We start from the raw sequence: 17,540 nt of genomic DNA, 5'->3' as shown, positions 1-17,540 counted from the left end.
CCTCCGCCACACACCGTTGGGTGGCTTGCGGAGTATAAATGTAGATGTAGATGTAGATGAACAAATCTTATTCTGGCGGTATTTAGTATTACCTCATGGATACTAAAGTTGTTGCAGAGAACATAGCTTTATAAATGTGAAAACTGCTGAGTTGGATCTTAGTTCGAAATCCACATTATACTGGAGGCCCCCCTATTTGTAAGACAGCTCAAAGATGGAGGAAGGCAGCAGCGTACCAACTCCAATACGACAGTGGCTAGTAAAGAAATGTGATGTTCAAACCAGTCTTCAAGCTGAAGACAGCTTTACCTCTATATATTAAAGTGTACCATTACTAAGTGAGAGAAAGACGGCATGGGAAATTGCGTGTAAGGCATATTCATAGTACAATGTGTAAACGTACAAGTTCTTCCACAAGTCTTCCATATCAACAGCACCTTTTAACGCTATCCTATTCCTTTCACTATTGTGGTGGAACTAATCAGTATTTAAAAAGGGAATAGAGCAGGTTGTAATTAAGCCTACTACTGATTTTTTCAATATTGCATATTTCAAAGTTAAGTAAATAAACAAATAATTTGGAACTAATGCAGTTCTGCTATCAATAATCTCAAAATGAAATTGACTCATGCGTAAACTTAAAGCTTAAGCCATTTGATCAATACTAATGTAGGTAATACTTTGCTACACTACTCCAACAGCAAAAGAAGTTAGTTTAGTAGTAATCTTTAATGCAAGTATGAACAGTAACGTACACTGATAAGACAGAACATTATGATCAGTGCCGACCGCGACGTTGGATGCCGTCTGGTGGCGTTGCGGGCACGTGACGCGGTAACAAAAGTACGTTAAGCGGAGCAGATACGGAAGGGAGAGCACCCTAGCGAAGATGTGGGGTGCAAAGGCGAAATCCATTGAGATTACCGACTTTGACAAAGGACGGATTATTATTACTCAGAGCATGTGATCGAGTATCTCAAAAACGGCGAAGCTGGTCGAATGTTCAAGTGCTAAGTGAGCATCAACGGAAAGAGATGGGACAGTGAAACTACCACTAGGTGCTAAATGGTTGGACGTCCACGACTCTTCACAGAATGTAGGGTTCGGAAGCTTCTCTGCTCTGTAAAGTAGCATAGATTGTGGTCTGTGGTATCTCTGCCGAAAGAGCAGAATTCTGGTGCACGCACAAGTGTTTCGGAGCACACCATTCACCGCACATTGTTGAACATGGAATTCCGCAACAGATCACCCCTACGTGTTCACATCTTGATCCAACGAGTCGTCAGTCACGATTGCAGTCGGCACGGGACAGTCGGGATTCGACCGTCTATTATTGAAAACGTGTCGGCTCTTCTGGTGAATCCATTTTTCTTACAGTAGGTCGATGATCGTCTCCACAATCGAGGTGAACGGGGGCTCGAAACGTGCTGCGCGTCACGGACCCTGAGTGGTGGGAGCAGTATTATGCTGTGGGAGACATTCTCCTGTGCTTACATTGGACCTGTGGTAGTAATTGAAGGCACGCTGATAGCTGCAAATCACTGCATTCCTTCGTGCTTGATGTCTACCTCGATGGCTATGTCATGTGTCAACAGTATAATTGTCCGTGTCTGAGAGCCAGAACCGTGTTGTAGTCGTTTGAGGAATATTACAGTAAACTCACGTTGATGTCTAGGCAAACAAATTCGCCTGATGTAAATCCTATGGAACGCATCTGTGTCCCTACCGGGCGCTATCACCGCGTACGCAAATCAGCAGCTTGTTACTTACGTGAATGCTGTACATGACCTGTGTGTAGACATCTAATACCACATAGAGGGTAGAGGGGTGTGGGAAAAAGATAGAGGTCTGTTAGATAGGAAAATCATGGAGACGATACGTTGGAGCTGAGGTGGGCAATGGGACATACAGATAGACAGAGGTTGGGGAGTAGTGCGTTGTTTGAGTAGAGTAGTGGTTACAAAGGCGAAGGGGTGGGGATGGATGGAGCAGGAAAAGGAGAGAGGAGCCCTGATGTGGAGTGGGGTTGGTGGGGAAGAATTAAAGTTGGTAGGAGGGATAAATATTGGGTCAGATTCAATTGTCAGGGAGAGGGAATTGATTGAAGTTGTGTTCGGATGGGATATGGAGCATATGTAGGTGTATGGATGGAGGGGCGTATTTGTGAAGGGATACCAGGGTTGGTGATCAGAGGGGAGACAATGGGTTATTGGAATACAATTTGCGGAAAGTATAGGAAATCCTGAGGTGTTTGATGTGAGTGAAGAGTGGTAGGAATTTGATGAGATGGTAGAAGCTCCAGGTGGGAGAAGGTAAACAGATGTGGAAAGTGAGATGGAGTGCATGGTATTTGAGGATTTGGAGGGGCTTATTGAACTTTGATGGGGCAGAGATCTATCTAACATTTGCATAGCTGAGGATGAGACATTTCAGGGGTTTTGTAGATGTGGAGAATAGTGGTGGGGTGTAATCCCCAAGTTCAGCCTGTTAGTAGTTTTAGTATATTGATCAATGCTAAGTTTTCTAAATATCATTGTGAAACATAATCGTAAGAATGATAACCTACAGGTGTTACACTCTCAGTCAATGACAATATATTCATTTGTATGGAAAAAGTCCAACTCGGTATCTTAACCTATTACTGCTACAGCCTACACAGCACTATTCTTAGGTGTTTAGGATTGACAACAGACCAAACATGCTATCATGTGTTCTTGTAGGTTTCCTGAGGTGTCTGACATTACATGTTTAAACATTTCTCATAAATTCGGGATTGAGTCACTGGATGGTGCCACACTCTGTCACTGGTGAAAGCAGAGTTTTTTCAAGTTGAAACGCTATGCATAGAAATGATAGAGACCAAAACTCTCATAACAGTTCATTCTTTTAGACCTTTGTATTTCCCACATTTCTTGATGTACACAATTTGACTTGTAAATGCGTACAACTACGTTACATCTCTAATGTTGCTGATACATGCTATGTGTATATAACATCAAATAATGTGGGAGGAACTAGGATGATTGGCTTTAAATAAGGCAGGTTACTGCTGGTTTAATAGCTCTCACATTGCATAGATTGTTCATGGTGCATTTTATGAGCACAGCAACTTCTGATTTTTCAGATTCTGAGACGTTGTACATGTTCTCCCCAAGAGGTTCAGTGTTCAGATTCTTAATTTCCCTGGAGAGTGTGCTTGTGGATTAGTGGGTGTTTCGAATTTTCAGCTATTTTTCAATATAGGTTAAAGTACAAGTGTGCCTCTTGAATTTTACACGTTTCTGGTCATTTTAACTGGGCTCATGTGGCCTGTGGTGATTGAGAGTTTGTGGAGATGGATACAGTGCCATCACATTATCAGTGGGAATCAGAACTCTTGTCATCCACTATGTATAAGACCATCGAATCATCAGAAATGTGAAGCATCTCTCTGTGCAAGGCTGCTGCTGACAGATAGTGGCCAGACTCATATGTCAGCTATGGCCTCATACAGCGTTGTGAAGCCAGTTCTCCTGCGACCTGTGGTGCATGAGCTGAGACCTGGCTCAGCATGTGGTCCCACCCCTGTATGGCTGCAAGCAGACTTCACAACCAGTGTCCCCACAAACCATGGAAAATGCTCTCCCTGCCTTCACAGCAATGCAGAGTAGGCCAGAATCTCAGATCAGGCATCTTGGATTCTAATGCCATAGCTCATGTGTCAGTACACAAAAGTCGCCATCTTGTATAACTATTTGGAATTTTTAAAGTTCACACCAACAGGAGAACTCAAATTCTTGCATTTTTTTAATAAATTGTCATTAATCTATACTTCAGATGATAACCCTACTTACAACAGTGACATCATAGAACGTTGCATACCCTGGAGCTCAATTGGGCTATTTTGAACTTCCCACCAAAATTTGAATTTCCTGCCATTTTTTAATTTCCTGCCTTTTTTTACTTTGTTACCAATTTATACAAAGAGCAACTGGCCTATGCCAGAGGGAGAGGAGGAGTGGGGAAATTTTGAACACTGTAGAGAGAGGGGAAAAACTGGCAACAATGCAGACTGGGTTCGAGCTCTTCTCATCTGTCTAGTCACAGCACTTCTGCTCTCTTGTACTGTAAGTGAAGCAAGTGAAAGAGATGTTATATTATCCCTTCAGTTTGTCATGGGTATAGCAGATTCATCATGATGTTAATGTGTTATATGCGGTATTATTTACCATTTCACACTATTGATTTCATACGCATCAATCCATTCATTACATATCAGTCCATTTACTTCATTCAATACACACTAATTGCAGCAGGGTAAGTCACGGTTCGCCACCAACTCCCCTTCCCCAATGTTGCTATCCGCACATCTGTTGTTGTTGTTGTGGTCTTCAGACCAGAGACTGGTTTGATGCAGCTCTCCATGCACATACCACATAGGAAAAAGGTTTTGTTCTCGACCCCTCTTACTGCACAGTCTTCCCCTTTCTGTCTTTACTCAAATTCTTGTGTTTTGTCGGTTCTGCCTGTGGTCTCACAAACCTGCATTGGTCGCAGGTATGATCAGCTTGTGAAAAAGTGCTTTTTTTGTGGCTGGAATGTTCTCTGCAGGCAGTCAGGCGACAAACACATGCACGTGGATGGGCCCCAAGCAAGCAGCTGAATATCCTGTGGTAAACACAGCGCATAACTTCTAGAATTCCTTACAATTTCCGAGAAAAGCTTTCATGCTGCTTTATCTCCACAGCTCTCGTAGTACTTTCGATTACAACTACAGGTTCAATGGAGGTCCAGGTGAATGTCTCACATAGCATAATTCTGCCTTGACCAGTCTGTGTCATGGCGCAGTTCATTCTTTCTAGCAGCCGTTCGCATCAATGGCGGCTTGTCAGGACACAACCATCGACCCGGTGTAACAGGAAATATGATCCTCCGAACAGGCCACTCTTCCAGTTGATGTGCAATCAAATCTCGATGACCCTTTGCCCACTACAATCATAAGTGACTACGTCGTTTGGCCAAAGTGGGTGCCATCTGCTGACGAGCCGTATGTCCAGAATTATGCATTGAACGGTGTGCTCCGAAACAATTGTGCCTGCACCAGCATTATACTCGGTCATCATATCTCCCACAGATCGCCGTCTATCCCGCTTTACAGGGTGGGTAGGCCTGCGTACTCCTCTTTCTGTGATAACGTGTGAACGTCCAAAACGTTGTCGCCTACTCATGGTTTCACGGTCCCCAACAACTTTCTGTAGCAACTTTCTATAGATTCTCAAAACAGTAGCATGCTAACAACTAACCAGCTTCACCATTCTGAGATTTTTGTTCACTGGCGCTGTGTCATAACAGTCTGCTGTTTGTCATAGTCGCTTCTGTCAGTGGACCGTCCCATTTCCGGCCCGTTTCGTCGCTGAAAAGCAAAACGAGAATAATGGAATGCAGTCGAATTAAGTCGGGTGATGCTGAGGGAATTCGATTAGGAAATGAGACACTTAAAGTAGTAAAGGAGTTTTGCTATTTGGGAAGCAAAATAACTGATGATGGTCGAAGTAGAGAGGATATAAAATGTAGACCGGCAATGGTAAGGAAAGCATTTCTGGAGAAGAGAAATTTGTTAACATCGAGTATAGTTTTAAATGTGAGGAAGTCGTTTCTGAAAGTATTTGTATGGAGTGTAGCCATGTATGGAAGTGAAACGTGGACGATAAATATTTTGGGCAAGAAGAGAATAGAATCTTTCGAAATGTGGTGCTACAGAAGAATGCTGAAGATTAGATGGGTAGCTCACATAACTAATGACGAAGTGTTGAATAGGATTGGGGAGAAGAGAGGTTTGTGGTACAACTTGACTAGAAGGAGGGATCGGTTGGTAGGACATGTTCTGAGGCATCAAGGGATCACCAATTTAGCATTGGAGGGCAGTGTGGAGGGTAAAACTCGTAGAGGGAGACCAAGAGACGAATACACTAAGCAGATTCAGATGGATGTAGGTTGCAGTAGGTACTGGGAGATGAAGAAGCTTGCACAGGATAGAGTAGCATGGAGAGCTGCATCAAACCAGTCTCAGGACTGAAGACCACAACAACAACAACAATTATGTCTATTCACATCTGCACCGGCTACATATCTTCCTTACCGCATCACGTGCCTCAGTGCCACCAGAAGCCATTCAGTCTCACGCTGGGTAGTACTCGTAATTTTTTGGCTCATCATTGAAGCTATTGTACAGCCCTTCCAGCTGCGAAGACTTACCCCATTCTGTTCGGCTCTGATTATGCAGTAACATTTTCGGCTTTAGAAGCATTGAATGACATTCAATTCTTCGTAGTGCCACCGCCTCTCAAACTAAATCGAAAATACGTTGTATTTCGTAATGTTATGAGTGCACCAAGACTCCGCCAGTGTGATATTAATCTGCAAAAAATGGTTCAAATGGCTCTGAGCACTATGGGACTTAATATCTGAGGTCATCAGTCCCCTAAAACTGAGAACTACTTAAACCTAACTAACCTAAGGACATCACACACATCCATGCCTGAGGCAGGATTCGAAGCTGCGACCGTAGCAGTCGCGCGGTTCAGGACTGAAGCGCCTAGAACCGCTCGGCCACCGCGGCCGGCATTAATCTGCAATGTCACAAGAAACCCAGGTGGTCAGCTTCATAAAATCTCTGTCAAACCAAACGTCTAAAATTTGGAAATGTATGACACACATTAAAAACAAAGTGCGAAGGTCATGAAACAAAAGAGATGTGTTCAAGCACTAATGACTGGTAAGTAGCACAGGCTTCAACATGTTGATGTTTCCCGTTATCTCTTTTAATTCCGAATCAGCTGCGCCCCAAGTCCCGTTATCTCTTTTAATTTCAAGTATTGTTTATCATCTATGGAAATTCCTTGTTTTAAATAGTGTAAATGGAGAAATATTCAGAATCTTTACTGGAATAAAGTGATATCCATAAGGCAGTGGTGTAAATTTTTATGCTCGAGTACAAATAGAACTTTTCGAAATTTCCAATGTACGAACAGTGTTCGCTTTAACCGTAGAGTGGCTTGACGGAAAAGAGAAAGCTTTATACGTGACAGAACAGTGCCAAAGTAGTGCTGGTCAGAAAACTTGGGAAACAGGAACAATGCAACGAAATATTTTTATTCATGAAATATAAGAAAAATGAAGAATAACGCTTTAATTTTATAAAGGTGGATTTAATTTCGATTTATTTGATGGGGAAAGGTTTGCTAGTTGTACTATGCTGTTTTAAATCTTTTTGTACCACATTTTCATTCTTAAGCAATTCATTACTATCTCGAGGGTCATTCTGTAACTAATGCCTCTCGTTTTCTGTGCTGACTTTGAGTATCTGAGCCAAATTATGTAGATGTAGTACCACAAGCATCCGCCACAATTGAGTGGGGGGGAGGGGAGGGGGGCTAGAAGTGATCACGCCAAACTCACCAAACCCCCCCCCCCCCCCCTCCCCGCTCCTCACCGCCCTGGGGTCAGCAGTACAGAGTTTTTATTCATTCCACAGTAATCAGCTTACAAAAATATCCAGTCGGTAACCATCAATTCTCTGTGGTTAATTTTTTTTTTGCTATCCACAAAATTTCGGCAACGGCCTTGCCGCAGTGGATACACCGGTTCCCGTGTGATCACCGAAGTTAAGTGCTGTCGGGCGTGGTCGGCACTTGGATGGGTGACCATCCAGGCCGCCATGCGCTGTTGCCATTTTTAGGGGTACACTCAGCCTCGTGATGCCAATTGAGGAGCTACTCGACTAATTAGTAGCGGCTTCGGTCAAGAATACCATCATAACGACCGGGAGAGCGGTGTGCTGACCCCACGCCCCTCCTATCCGCAGTCCGCAGCTCGTGGTCGTGCGGTAGCGTTCTCGCTTCCCGCGCCCGGGTTCCCGGGTTCGATTCCCGGCGGGGTCAGGGATTTTCTCTGCCTCGTGATGACTGGGTGTTGTGTGATGTCCTTAGGTTAGTTAGGTTTAAGTAGTTCTAAGTCCTAGTGGACTGATGACCATAGATGTTAAGTCCCATAGTGCTCAGAGACATTTGAACGTTTTCCTATCCGCATCCTCCACTGAGGATGACACGGCAGTCGGATGGTCCCGGTAGGCCACTCGTGGCCTGAAGACGGAGTGCTTTTATCCACAAAATTTACTACTTGAGAAATGACACGTCTCGAAACTCACGAACTCCTTCATATCAATAATGGTAATTTTACAGTCTTGCCCCTCGCTTTTATAAATTTCTATAGATTCCTATTTAGTATTAATTTTTGAATCTATCAGCTAATTTCCTGACGATTTCTTTGTCCTGCGACTTACGCTGTCTGATCAAAAGTATTCGGACACGCTTATGCAACTCGATATTGATCATCAGATGTCACGAGAGGCGGACCCGCCAGTATAAAAGTAGGTGGAGGTTATTGCGTTGTCAGTAGGGGAGCAATAACAGCAGAATAGATCGGTCAGTGGCTTCGAAAATGGAGTAGTCATTGAATTCCACCTGAGTAACAGATTCATCAGGGATATTTCAACAGTTCTGAAGCTGTCCCCAACGGCTGTTGGTGATGTAACTGTGAAGTAGAAACACGAAGGATCAATCACAATCAAACCAGCACCAGACGCAACTCACATACTGTCGGACAGGAACCGCCGAGCACTGCGGAGAGTGGTTGTAAAAAAAATGGAGTGAAATCAGCGGATGGAGTCACCCGTGGGTTCCAAAGTGCTGCCAGCAGTCGAGCCGGCACGATGACTGTGTGTAGGGAGTTAAAGTAATGGGGTACAATGGTCGACCGGCTCCTCATAAGCCACACACTCCTGTGTTCAGTACTAAGCAACGCCGGAGGTGGAGTACAGAGCGATGCCACTGGTCAGTGGATGACTGGAAACAAGTGATTTGGGGTAATGAATCAGGCTATAACGTGTGGTAGTCCGATGGCAGGGTCTAGGGTTGGTAAATGCATAGATAATTTGACCCGTCATCATATCTAGTGCTAGCAGTGAAGTGTTGCTGTATGGGATGTTTTTCTTAGTTAGCATGTGACCCCCTTATTACGCATAAGAAAATGCTACATGTGGATGGATATATACATCATTCTGCACTGTGTACAGTAGGAGAACATTTCGGAGACAATGACTGTGTCAGCATGACAATGGACCCTGTCATAAAGCACCGTTCCCGAAATGGACTGGCCTGCCCAGAATCCCGACCTGCACTTAATGGAACACTTTTGGGATGAACTAGAATGTAGACTTCGCTCCAGACCGCAGCGTCCAAATGGGTATATGCTCTGGTTTTGGCTCTTCGGATCATTCCACCACAGACATTCAGATATCTTACTGAATGTGTCCCCAGCAGAATTCAAGCTGTCATAAAGGTGAAGGATGGACACACTGTATATTAAGGGCCACTAATAGCGGTGCCTTTACTTCCTATCATATAGTGTTTAACACCAGCAGGGAAACGTCCGAAAATGGATTCTGGACAACGAGATGCTTGTTCAAACAAATTTCGGGCTTGCAGTCGGTCGTCGTTCAATACTTCGCACGATATTTCAACGGTGCACCTGCTAGTCATCATTCAAGCGCCTGAATCAGCTGCCCTGAAACCAACAGTTTTTTTGTAGGAATGTGGACGACACTTTCATAGTGTGACCTCATGGAGAAGATAAATTAATGGAGTCTCTACATCACCTCAACTCCATTCATAGCAACATCCGGTTCACCATGGAAATAGAGAAAGATGGTTGTGTGCCTTTCTTGGATGTCCTGGTTCGAAGGAAGAATGATGGTTCTCTACGGCATTCAGTTTACCGGAAACCCACTCGTACTGATTTGTACCTGCAAGCATCGTGTTGGCATCACCCATCGCAAACCATGAGTTTGTTTAAAACGCTTGTTCATAGAGCTCATACTGTCTCAGATCTAGGTAGCTTACCTCAAAAACTCGCCCATCTAAAGACAGCATTCAGCGAAAATGGGTATTCCATCCGGCAGATTAACAGGGCACTAACAGTTAAAACTAAAAAGCAGGAAGTGAATAAAGAGGAGAACATGCCGGAACAATCTTTAGCTTTTCTTCCTTTCGTTGGCAACACTTCGTTTAAAATAGCAAGAATCCTCCGAAAATTTCAGGTAAAAGTGGTTTTCTGCCCACCATCGAAGATTGCGGACCTCGTGGGATCAGTTAAGGACAATCTGTTACTACGAAAGGCCGGAATTTACAAGATACCGTGCCAATGTGGTATGGCTTACATAGGTCAAACCACACGCACCGTGAAAGAAAGCTGCACTGAACATCAACGTTACACCCGCCTTTTGCAGCCAAGCAAGTCCGCTATTGCTGAACACTGTATTTCTACTGGACATTCAATGGAGTATGAGAAAACAATGATTTTGTCCACAGCAACGTCTTTCTGGGACTCCATTATTAAAGAATCCGTAGCAATACGACTGGCGGAAAATCTGTTAAACCGTGACGGCGGCTACCACCTGGACAGTGCACGGAATCCCATAATCTCCACGATTTGTTCTAATCGAAGACGACAGAGTGCGTCGACGGCCGCGGCAAACAGCAACGCAGAGGGCGACTGAGTTCTGCTATTCCACCAGCGAGTGCGCTGCCGGCGGGCAGTGTGGTTCATCTATCAAGTTTTTGACGCATGCGCAGAATAGTTACAGTACGCTATATATTGCGGAACGGAGGACGTTCTCGCCAGTCTGCGACGGCTCACCTGAAGATGATTGGCAGGTGTCCAGCTGAAATATTGTGCGAAGTATTGAACAACGACCGGCTGCAAGCATGAAATTTGTTTGAACAGTCAATTTACCGGGAAAATTTTAAAATTCACAACGAGATGCTTGTTAATCAGAGATGTCCCATTTAATTCCTCACTGATAAACAATCTGCTCTAATTGAAATCCGTGGACGCACGCTAAAGGTGTATGGTGAAGTTACAATAGTCATGGGCAATTTGAGGCTGTGGGTACTGGGTTTCAATAGTAGTGAAAAAAGTGTGCACGAGTCACGTCGAAGTCTACCATGCTCAGCTCACATTCTTCATAACGAACAGCAGTTTCGTCAGCTCAGCCGTGGTGATCGGCGGATTTCGACCAAGTGATTTTGTGAGCAGCTAAATAAGATGTTACGCAACCTCAGTTATCGCAAAGTGTGTCGGAGAGAGGTTCACGGATGCTTACACAAGACCAAAACGTCTTCGAACGGAAACTTGTCGGAAACTGCTGCTGAAGATGACAACCTTCTGATCACCATCAGTAACAGAGATGAGACGTGGTGCCATCACTACGAGCCAAAATTCAAAAGACAGTCAAAGGGGTGACAACGTGCGAGTTCTCCAGCACAGAAGTAGTTCAAGACACGGTAATCTGCAGGCAAACTGATGTGCACTATCTTGAAGGGAAGCCAGGGTGAGGTTCTTCTGGATATCTTGGAGCCTAAAGCAACTGTCAGTTCAGAACGCTACAAGACGACATTGACCGTGTCGAAAGAATTTCTACTGTCAGGCCAGATAACATCTTGTAACTCGATAACGCGGAACTCCACAACAGTGTTGTAATCATGAAAGAACTCAATGCCAAATTTGGCTGGGCTGTCCCATCATATCTACCGCGTAGTCCTGATTTAGCATCTATAGACTTGCTTCTTTTCGGGCCTAAGAAAGATGGACTACGTGGCTACCATTTTCGAACCTCAGCCTCTAAGCTGCAAGACGGTGGTCAGCCTCGTCTGGTTCAGGTTTTTACTAGTGCGGCGTCTTGCGAAGAGACCATGAGGATAAAGTCAGAGAGATCAGAGCCCACACAGAGCCATACCGACAATCTTTCTTTCCACGACCAATACGAGACTGGAATAGAAGGGAGAACCGATAGAGGTACTCAAAGCACCCTACGCCACACTCCGTCAGGTGGCTTGCGGAGTATGGATGTAGATGTAGACGCTCTTGTCGATTGTCGGCAACACTGTAATAACGAATAGTGGTGATTATGTGGAAAAACGAAGTGTTTAGCTGAGATATTTTTCTATTTAAGTATGTTATTGCGCTTCCTGTATCTGCTGTAATTTTCATGAAAATAAATGGAAGGCTTTAGCTTCGGAATGACCCTTGTCTTTTGTTATTTTAGCTGCTGATGCTAACAGCCTCCAGTGCCGTCCCCCGTTGTATGACTTGCTGATGTTTTCTGTTTACTTAGGAACGACATGGTGATTCGGAGCATCGGGAACTCTCTCATGGTTATTCTGCCTGACCTCATCAGTAAGAAGATTACAAACTGGTTTGACCTCGTGCGCCCCTTAATTGCCTTCAGATTTGAAACTGTAAGCTCTTTCTACAAAGGTATTTTATTTCTGAGTGTTGGCAACCGTCAGTCTACGCACGTGGATCTGTCTCGGTAACTGTCATACGCCTGTGGTTCCGTTTCAGATCTTGAACCGCACAAACAACATTTTCGAGCTGGTCACCGTGGAACCGGTTCTGACGGAGCGGCCGTCGGACAGGAAGAAACACGAGATAATACTCAGCGACCAGTCCGATTCAGTCGACGAAAAAAAGCTTAGGCTGAAAGGTAAGGAAATTTAGTATTAATTGTAGTATATGAGTATTTTAATGAAAAGGCAAACACAGGAATTTTAGTATGTAGCAAGGTACACGGGAGAACTTGTGTGGAGTTTAAAAAGTGGGAGAAGGGCGAAGGCAATTTGAAACTATGAAAGAGAAGCGCGAGGAGTGTCTGGATTTGGGATGCATCGTCTCCGACTCCGAAAGGTCGTGACTCCGACTGAGATTCCATCTACGACTCCACAGTTTTGTAAAGGTCTTACGGAAGGTGAAGGTTCAAAGTCTGAACCTCAAATATCAAAACTAAAACTGCAGTAATAACGCTGCCAACAACATAACATGAGTGGTCAAAGGACCTTGCTGCCTAATGATGTGCCTCGGTCCAGAGCGAACGAATGCTGCTGTTCACGTATCTAGGCTTGCCAGATTACACTGCCAAAATTACTGAACAGTGCCCGGCGGAAGAATCTGCTGAGCTGAGAGTGAGCACAATAAAACGCTGAATATTAAAGCTGTATTGATTACCAATAGTTACAGGTTTCTTCGAATTTTTGATAACTTTAATTTTTTGATAAAAATCGTTGCATGTCGCACACTTCAGATTGCAACGAATTTACACTCAATTTGTTTCTAACGACTGATTCATGTGATTGAAGACTCTTTCCACATATACATTAGCGCAAGGAACTGCCATTGTCCTTCTGATATTTTTGTATGTTAGGCATTTAAAAACATTTTCCACGATATGTAGAAGCTTGACTTTGTAATTGTTTTATGTAGTATACGCATCTCTTCGAATAAACCGTCAGATTAGTGTCATGAATGGAATTCCAAAAATATCGAACCACTCATACATCGGTACCAAATGCCGAATACCGGACTGACATACCGAACTGTTCGGTGAAAAACCGAACAACAGGCAACTCAGGCTGTACCTGATTTGGACTGATTTACTGAAATTTCACATTTTTATGCTCATGATACAGAACAAAGTTTTTCAGTAGCATTGTTAAAGTATAAGTACAGTAAGACTACTATATTTTATACATTGTAGGAGTCTCTTAGCAAGACCGAAGATTCTGGCGCGTCTGTCCATAAACGACCAACGATAGAACTGTTGAGAGTTAACCTAGCAGAAACTACTGATACTAGCGCTAACTCTATAACTATGTCAACACAGGAAGAAGCAAGGTCCAGTATTTGTTACCAAATATTTTAATGAGCTGCAAGGATGACGATATTAACGATAAATCTAGAACTACGGAAAAGCTTGTCGATAAATTCGCTTTAAGGAAAGGCTTAGTCAATAAGAGTACAACAGGTAAAATCATATTCTAGTGTCTGGGAATCCACTGTTGTTATAGAAAACAAACACAAATATCTAAATATTCCATCCTACAATACGAAAGTAATTGCCTCTGTCGATGGTTTCACTGCCAAGAGAGAAACGTTTTAGTGGAACTGCGTAACACACCACAGTTTAATAAACAGCTTAAAAGTATGTAAAGCCCCACAGTTAGTCTTCATTAAATACAACTTACTGTTTTACAATTTCAGGATTTGATTTAGCTCATTCCTGATGGATCTTGAAACTGCTGAATAATAATTATTATTATTCTTACAACTTGTTTTGTTATACAAATAAATAAACTTTAAATTTTACGCAGTGCTGTTGTTAGCCCGAAATGGTAATTACGTAAATACCATCTCCGATTCCGACACTACATTTGCGTACTTCGATTCCACTAAAATCACCCCCATTATTTGGGTGGACTCTAGATTACTCAGCTGGTAATGACTTTGCTCACGAAACGCAAGGGTCCGAAATAAATGGTTTTAGTGTCAGATTGTTTCAGAAAATAACGAGATTTTACTTGATGTTTACGCGTAGTGGACAATAGTACACAGCCGTTTTCGAATTTCGATGCGTACCGGTAGACGTTTCAGCTTCCTTCACGAGGCATAACACTATCTTCTCACAACCAAACAACATTGAAATGTGTTTTCTGTATCAGCAAGCAACTACGCAATCTTTCGTTATATATGACTAAAGATTGTAGTACTCCCAGAGATTACATTGAAATAGAAATAATTTGCATATCCAAGCATGCAGCACATTTCATGCCAATCTGACGTTTGTTGCAGTTCTAATGGCCAGATGCGTATTTCCAGCATTTGCTTAATAATTTATTACGGTCGAATCAGTGCCTAAGCCGGTCTGCCAAACACATCCCATTAAAAATATTTTTAAATTCTTTTATAACATTTGATCCTCAGCAACTATTGCTTTAACTTATTACAGAGTAAACCTGTTTGATTACGTCTATTTGAGAAGCCTATTCATATGGAAACTGGCGTCTATAACATCGCATATCAAATAACGAATCTCCAACTTGGCACATCACACAAAAGTATTTCAAGCAACGCAGTTCAGCATAATGTGTTATTCACAAAATATCGCTGTGCACCTCAAGTTTGCTTTCTCTATCTGCTTATCTTACATAATTATACACTGAAGCGCCAAAGAAACTGGTATAGGCATGCGTATTCAAATACAGAGATATATAAACAGGCAGAATACGGCGCTGAGGTCGTCAACGTCTATGTAAGACAACAAGTGTCTGGCGCAGTTGTTTAGATCGGTTACTGCTGCTACAATGACAGGTTATCTAGATTTAAGTGAGTTTCAACGTGGTGTTACAGTCGGCGCACGAGCGATGCGACACAGCATCTCCGAGGTAGCGATGAAGTGGGGATTCCCCGTACGATCATTTCACAAGTGTACCGTGAATATGAGGAATCCAATCAAATCTCCGACATCGCTGCGGCCAGAAAAATATGCGTATGCAGTTGAAGTGATATGAGACCCCTGATATGTCTAGATATGACACTGACAGGTGACCCGACGTAAGCATCCTGTCTGATCACCTGCATTCATTCATGCCCATTGTGCATTCCGACGGACTTGGGCAACTCCAGCAGGACAATGCGATACCTCACACGTCTAGAACTACTACAGAGTGGCTCCAGGAACACTCTTCTGAGTTTAAACTTTTCCGCTGGCCACCGAACTCCCCAGGCATCAACATTAATAAGCACATCTGGGATGCCTTGCAACGTGCTGTTCAGGAGAGATTTTCACCCCCTCGTACTCTTACGGATTTATGGACAGTCTTGCAAGATTCATGGTGTCACTTCCCTCCAACACTACTTCAAGCATCAGTCGAATCCATGCCACGTCGTGTTGCGGCACTTCTACGTTCTCGCGGGAGCCCTACGCGACGTCGGGCAGGTGTAAAAGTTTCTTGGGCTTTTCAGTGTATATTATAAATGCGAAAGTTTGTGAGTGTGTGTGTTAGAATGTTTGCTACTCCTTGAAACTGAAACGGCTGGACGGATTTGGATGAAGTCTGGAATGGTGACAGCTTATACGCTGACACGGAGCACCTAATTTATCAAAGGGATAGCGAGTGGGATTGAAAAACAAGCGCAGCCCATATGCACGAATACCCATACTTATTTACCCAGTATTTGAGAATGAGAGCACTTAATGAGTTGCAACAACTTTACATGTAATATCAGATCCTTACGAAACTTTTCTTCGCCGACAACCCCTGCAAAAAGATGAAAGGAAAAAAGTTTATCGTTTGCCACATTTTCGCCTTTCATGCAGTAAAACTGCCACATGAAGCACGACGTATTAGTTTATACTTCCTTACTACTAACTGTATTCGTGATACGTTTTGCAGACAGTTTTCATATATTCCACTGAATGTACCAGCACAATTATATCATTCTATGACACATAGGTCAACATACAGGGCGCCATAAACACTGAGATGTGTGAAATATTTCCTAGTAAATATTTGCTAGTAACTCTACTCACAACACATTTCACAGAAAGTATGCACGTATAGCACTGGATGAACCTGCAAAATTACATCGTTGTGCGACACACGGTTCGGGAGAGACGACGTCATAAACGTTGCGCTGCGTGAAAGGTGAAATATGTGTACAAATACCTTTGAAATATGTTCATATCTGTGAAACAGATTTGACATATGCATATCCGGGAAAAACGCACCGTAAACGATTTCAACCAAATTTTGTAGAAATGCACTTCAAACAGAATTTTTAAAAAATAAATAAAGAAAACGATGCACCACTAAGGAATTATCCAAATGAGACGGAAATCGGTAGATGTAATGTACATGAATAGACAAACAAATGATTAAAATTTCATAAAAATTGGATGATTTACTGAAGAGAAATAGCTTCACAAATTGATCAAGCCAATAACGCGTTGGTCCACCTCTGGCCCTTATGCAAACAGTTATTTGGCTTTGTATTAATTGACACAGCTTTTGGCTCTCCTCTTGATAGATATCGCGCCAAATTCTGTCCAACTAGCGCATTAGATCGTCAAAATCCCCTGATGGCTGGACGGCATTGCGCATAATGCTCCAAACGCTCCCCAGTTGGGGAGAGATCCGGCGGCCTTGTTGGCCAAGTTATGGCTTGGCAACCACGAAAGGAAGCACTAGGAACTCTCGCCGCATTATCTTCAGGAACGTAAGCCCACGATTGCTTGCCATGAAAGGCAACGAAACGGGGCATGGAATATCATCGGCACACCTCTGTGCTATAATGGTGCCGCAGATGACAACCAAAGGGGTTCTGCTATGAAAAGAAATGGCACCAGACCATCACTTCTACTTGTCGGGGTATATGTCGGGTGACAGTGAGGTTGGTATCCGACCGCTGTACATGTCTTCGACCTGGAATCTCATTGACTGGAGCAAAATTGTCTTCAATGATGAGGCCCACTTCGAAATGAGCCACGATAACCAGCGAAAACGCGTCTGGAGAGGCCCTGTAAAGCAGCGGGGTACTAACCTTAATCTGTCGCATCCTTACAGCACTGCAGCGCGTCGACAATATTCTATGCCCCGTTTTATTGCCCT

The 17,540-nt window shown here is 43.4% G+C and overlaps 1 protein-coding gene and 1 pseudogene across 1 annotated transcript in view; both read left to right on the top strand.

The window, feature by feature from the left end:
• LOC124805180 (soluble guanylate cyclase 88E) overlaps positions 1-17,540 on the top strand; it is a 352,299-nt gene that overhangs the window by 266,768 nt on the left and 67,991 nt on the right. The window contains exons 6-7 of the mRNA XM_047265670.1: positions 12,212-12,335; positions 12,442-12,583. Coding sequence (XP_047121626.1) covers positions 12,212-12,335; positions 12,442-12,583 — 266 coding nt within the window. The remainder of the gene's footprint in view (positions 1-12,211; positions 12,336-12,441; positions 12,584-17,540) is intronic.
• LOC124709253 lies at positions 7,593-7,710 on the top strand (annotated as a pseudogene).

This window comes from Schistocerca piceifrons, chromosome 7, assembly GCF_021461385.2.
Source record: "Schistocerca piceifrons isolate TAMUIC-IGC-003096 chromosome 7, iqSchPice1.1, whole genome shotgun sequence".
Taxonomy (NCBI): Eukaryota; Metazoa; Arthropoda; class Insecta; order Orthoptera; family Acrididae; genus Schistocerca; species Schistocerca piceifrons.
This window is presented reverse-complemented; position numbering and strand designations above follow the sequence as displayed.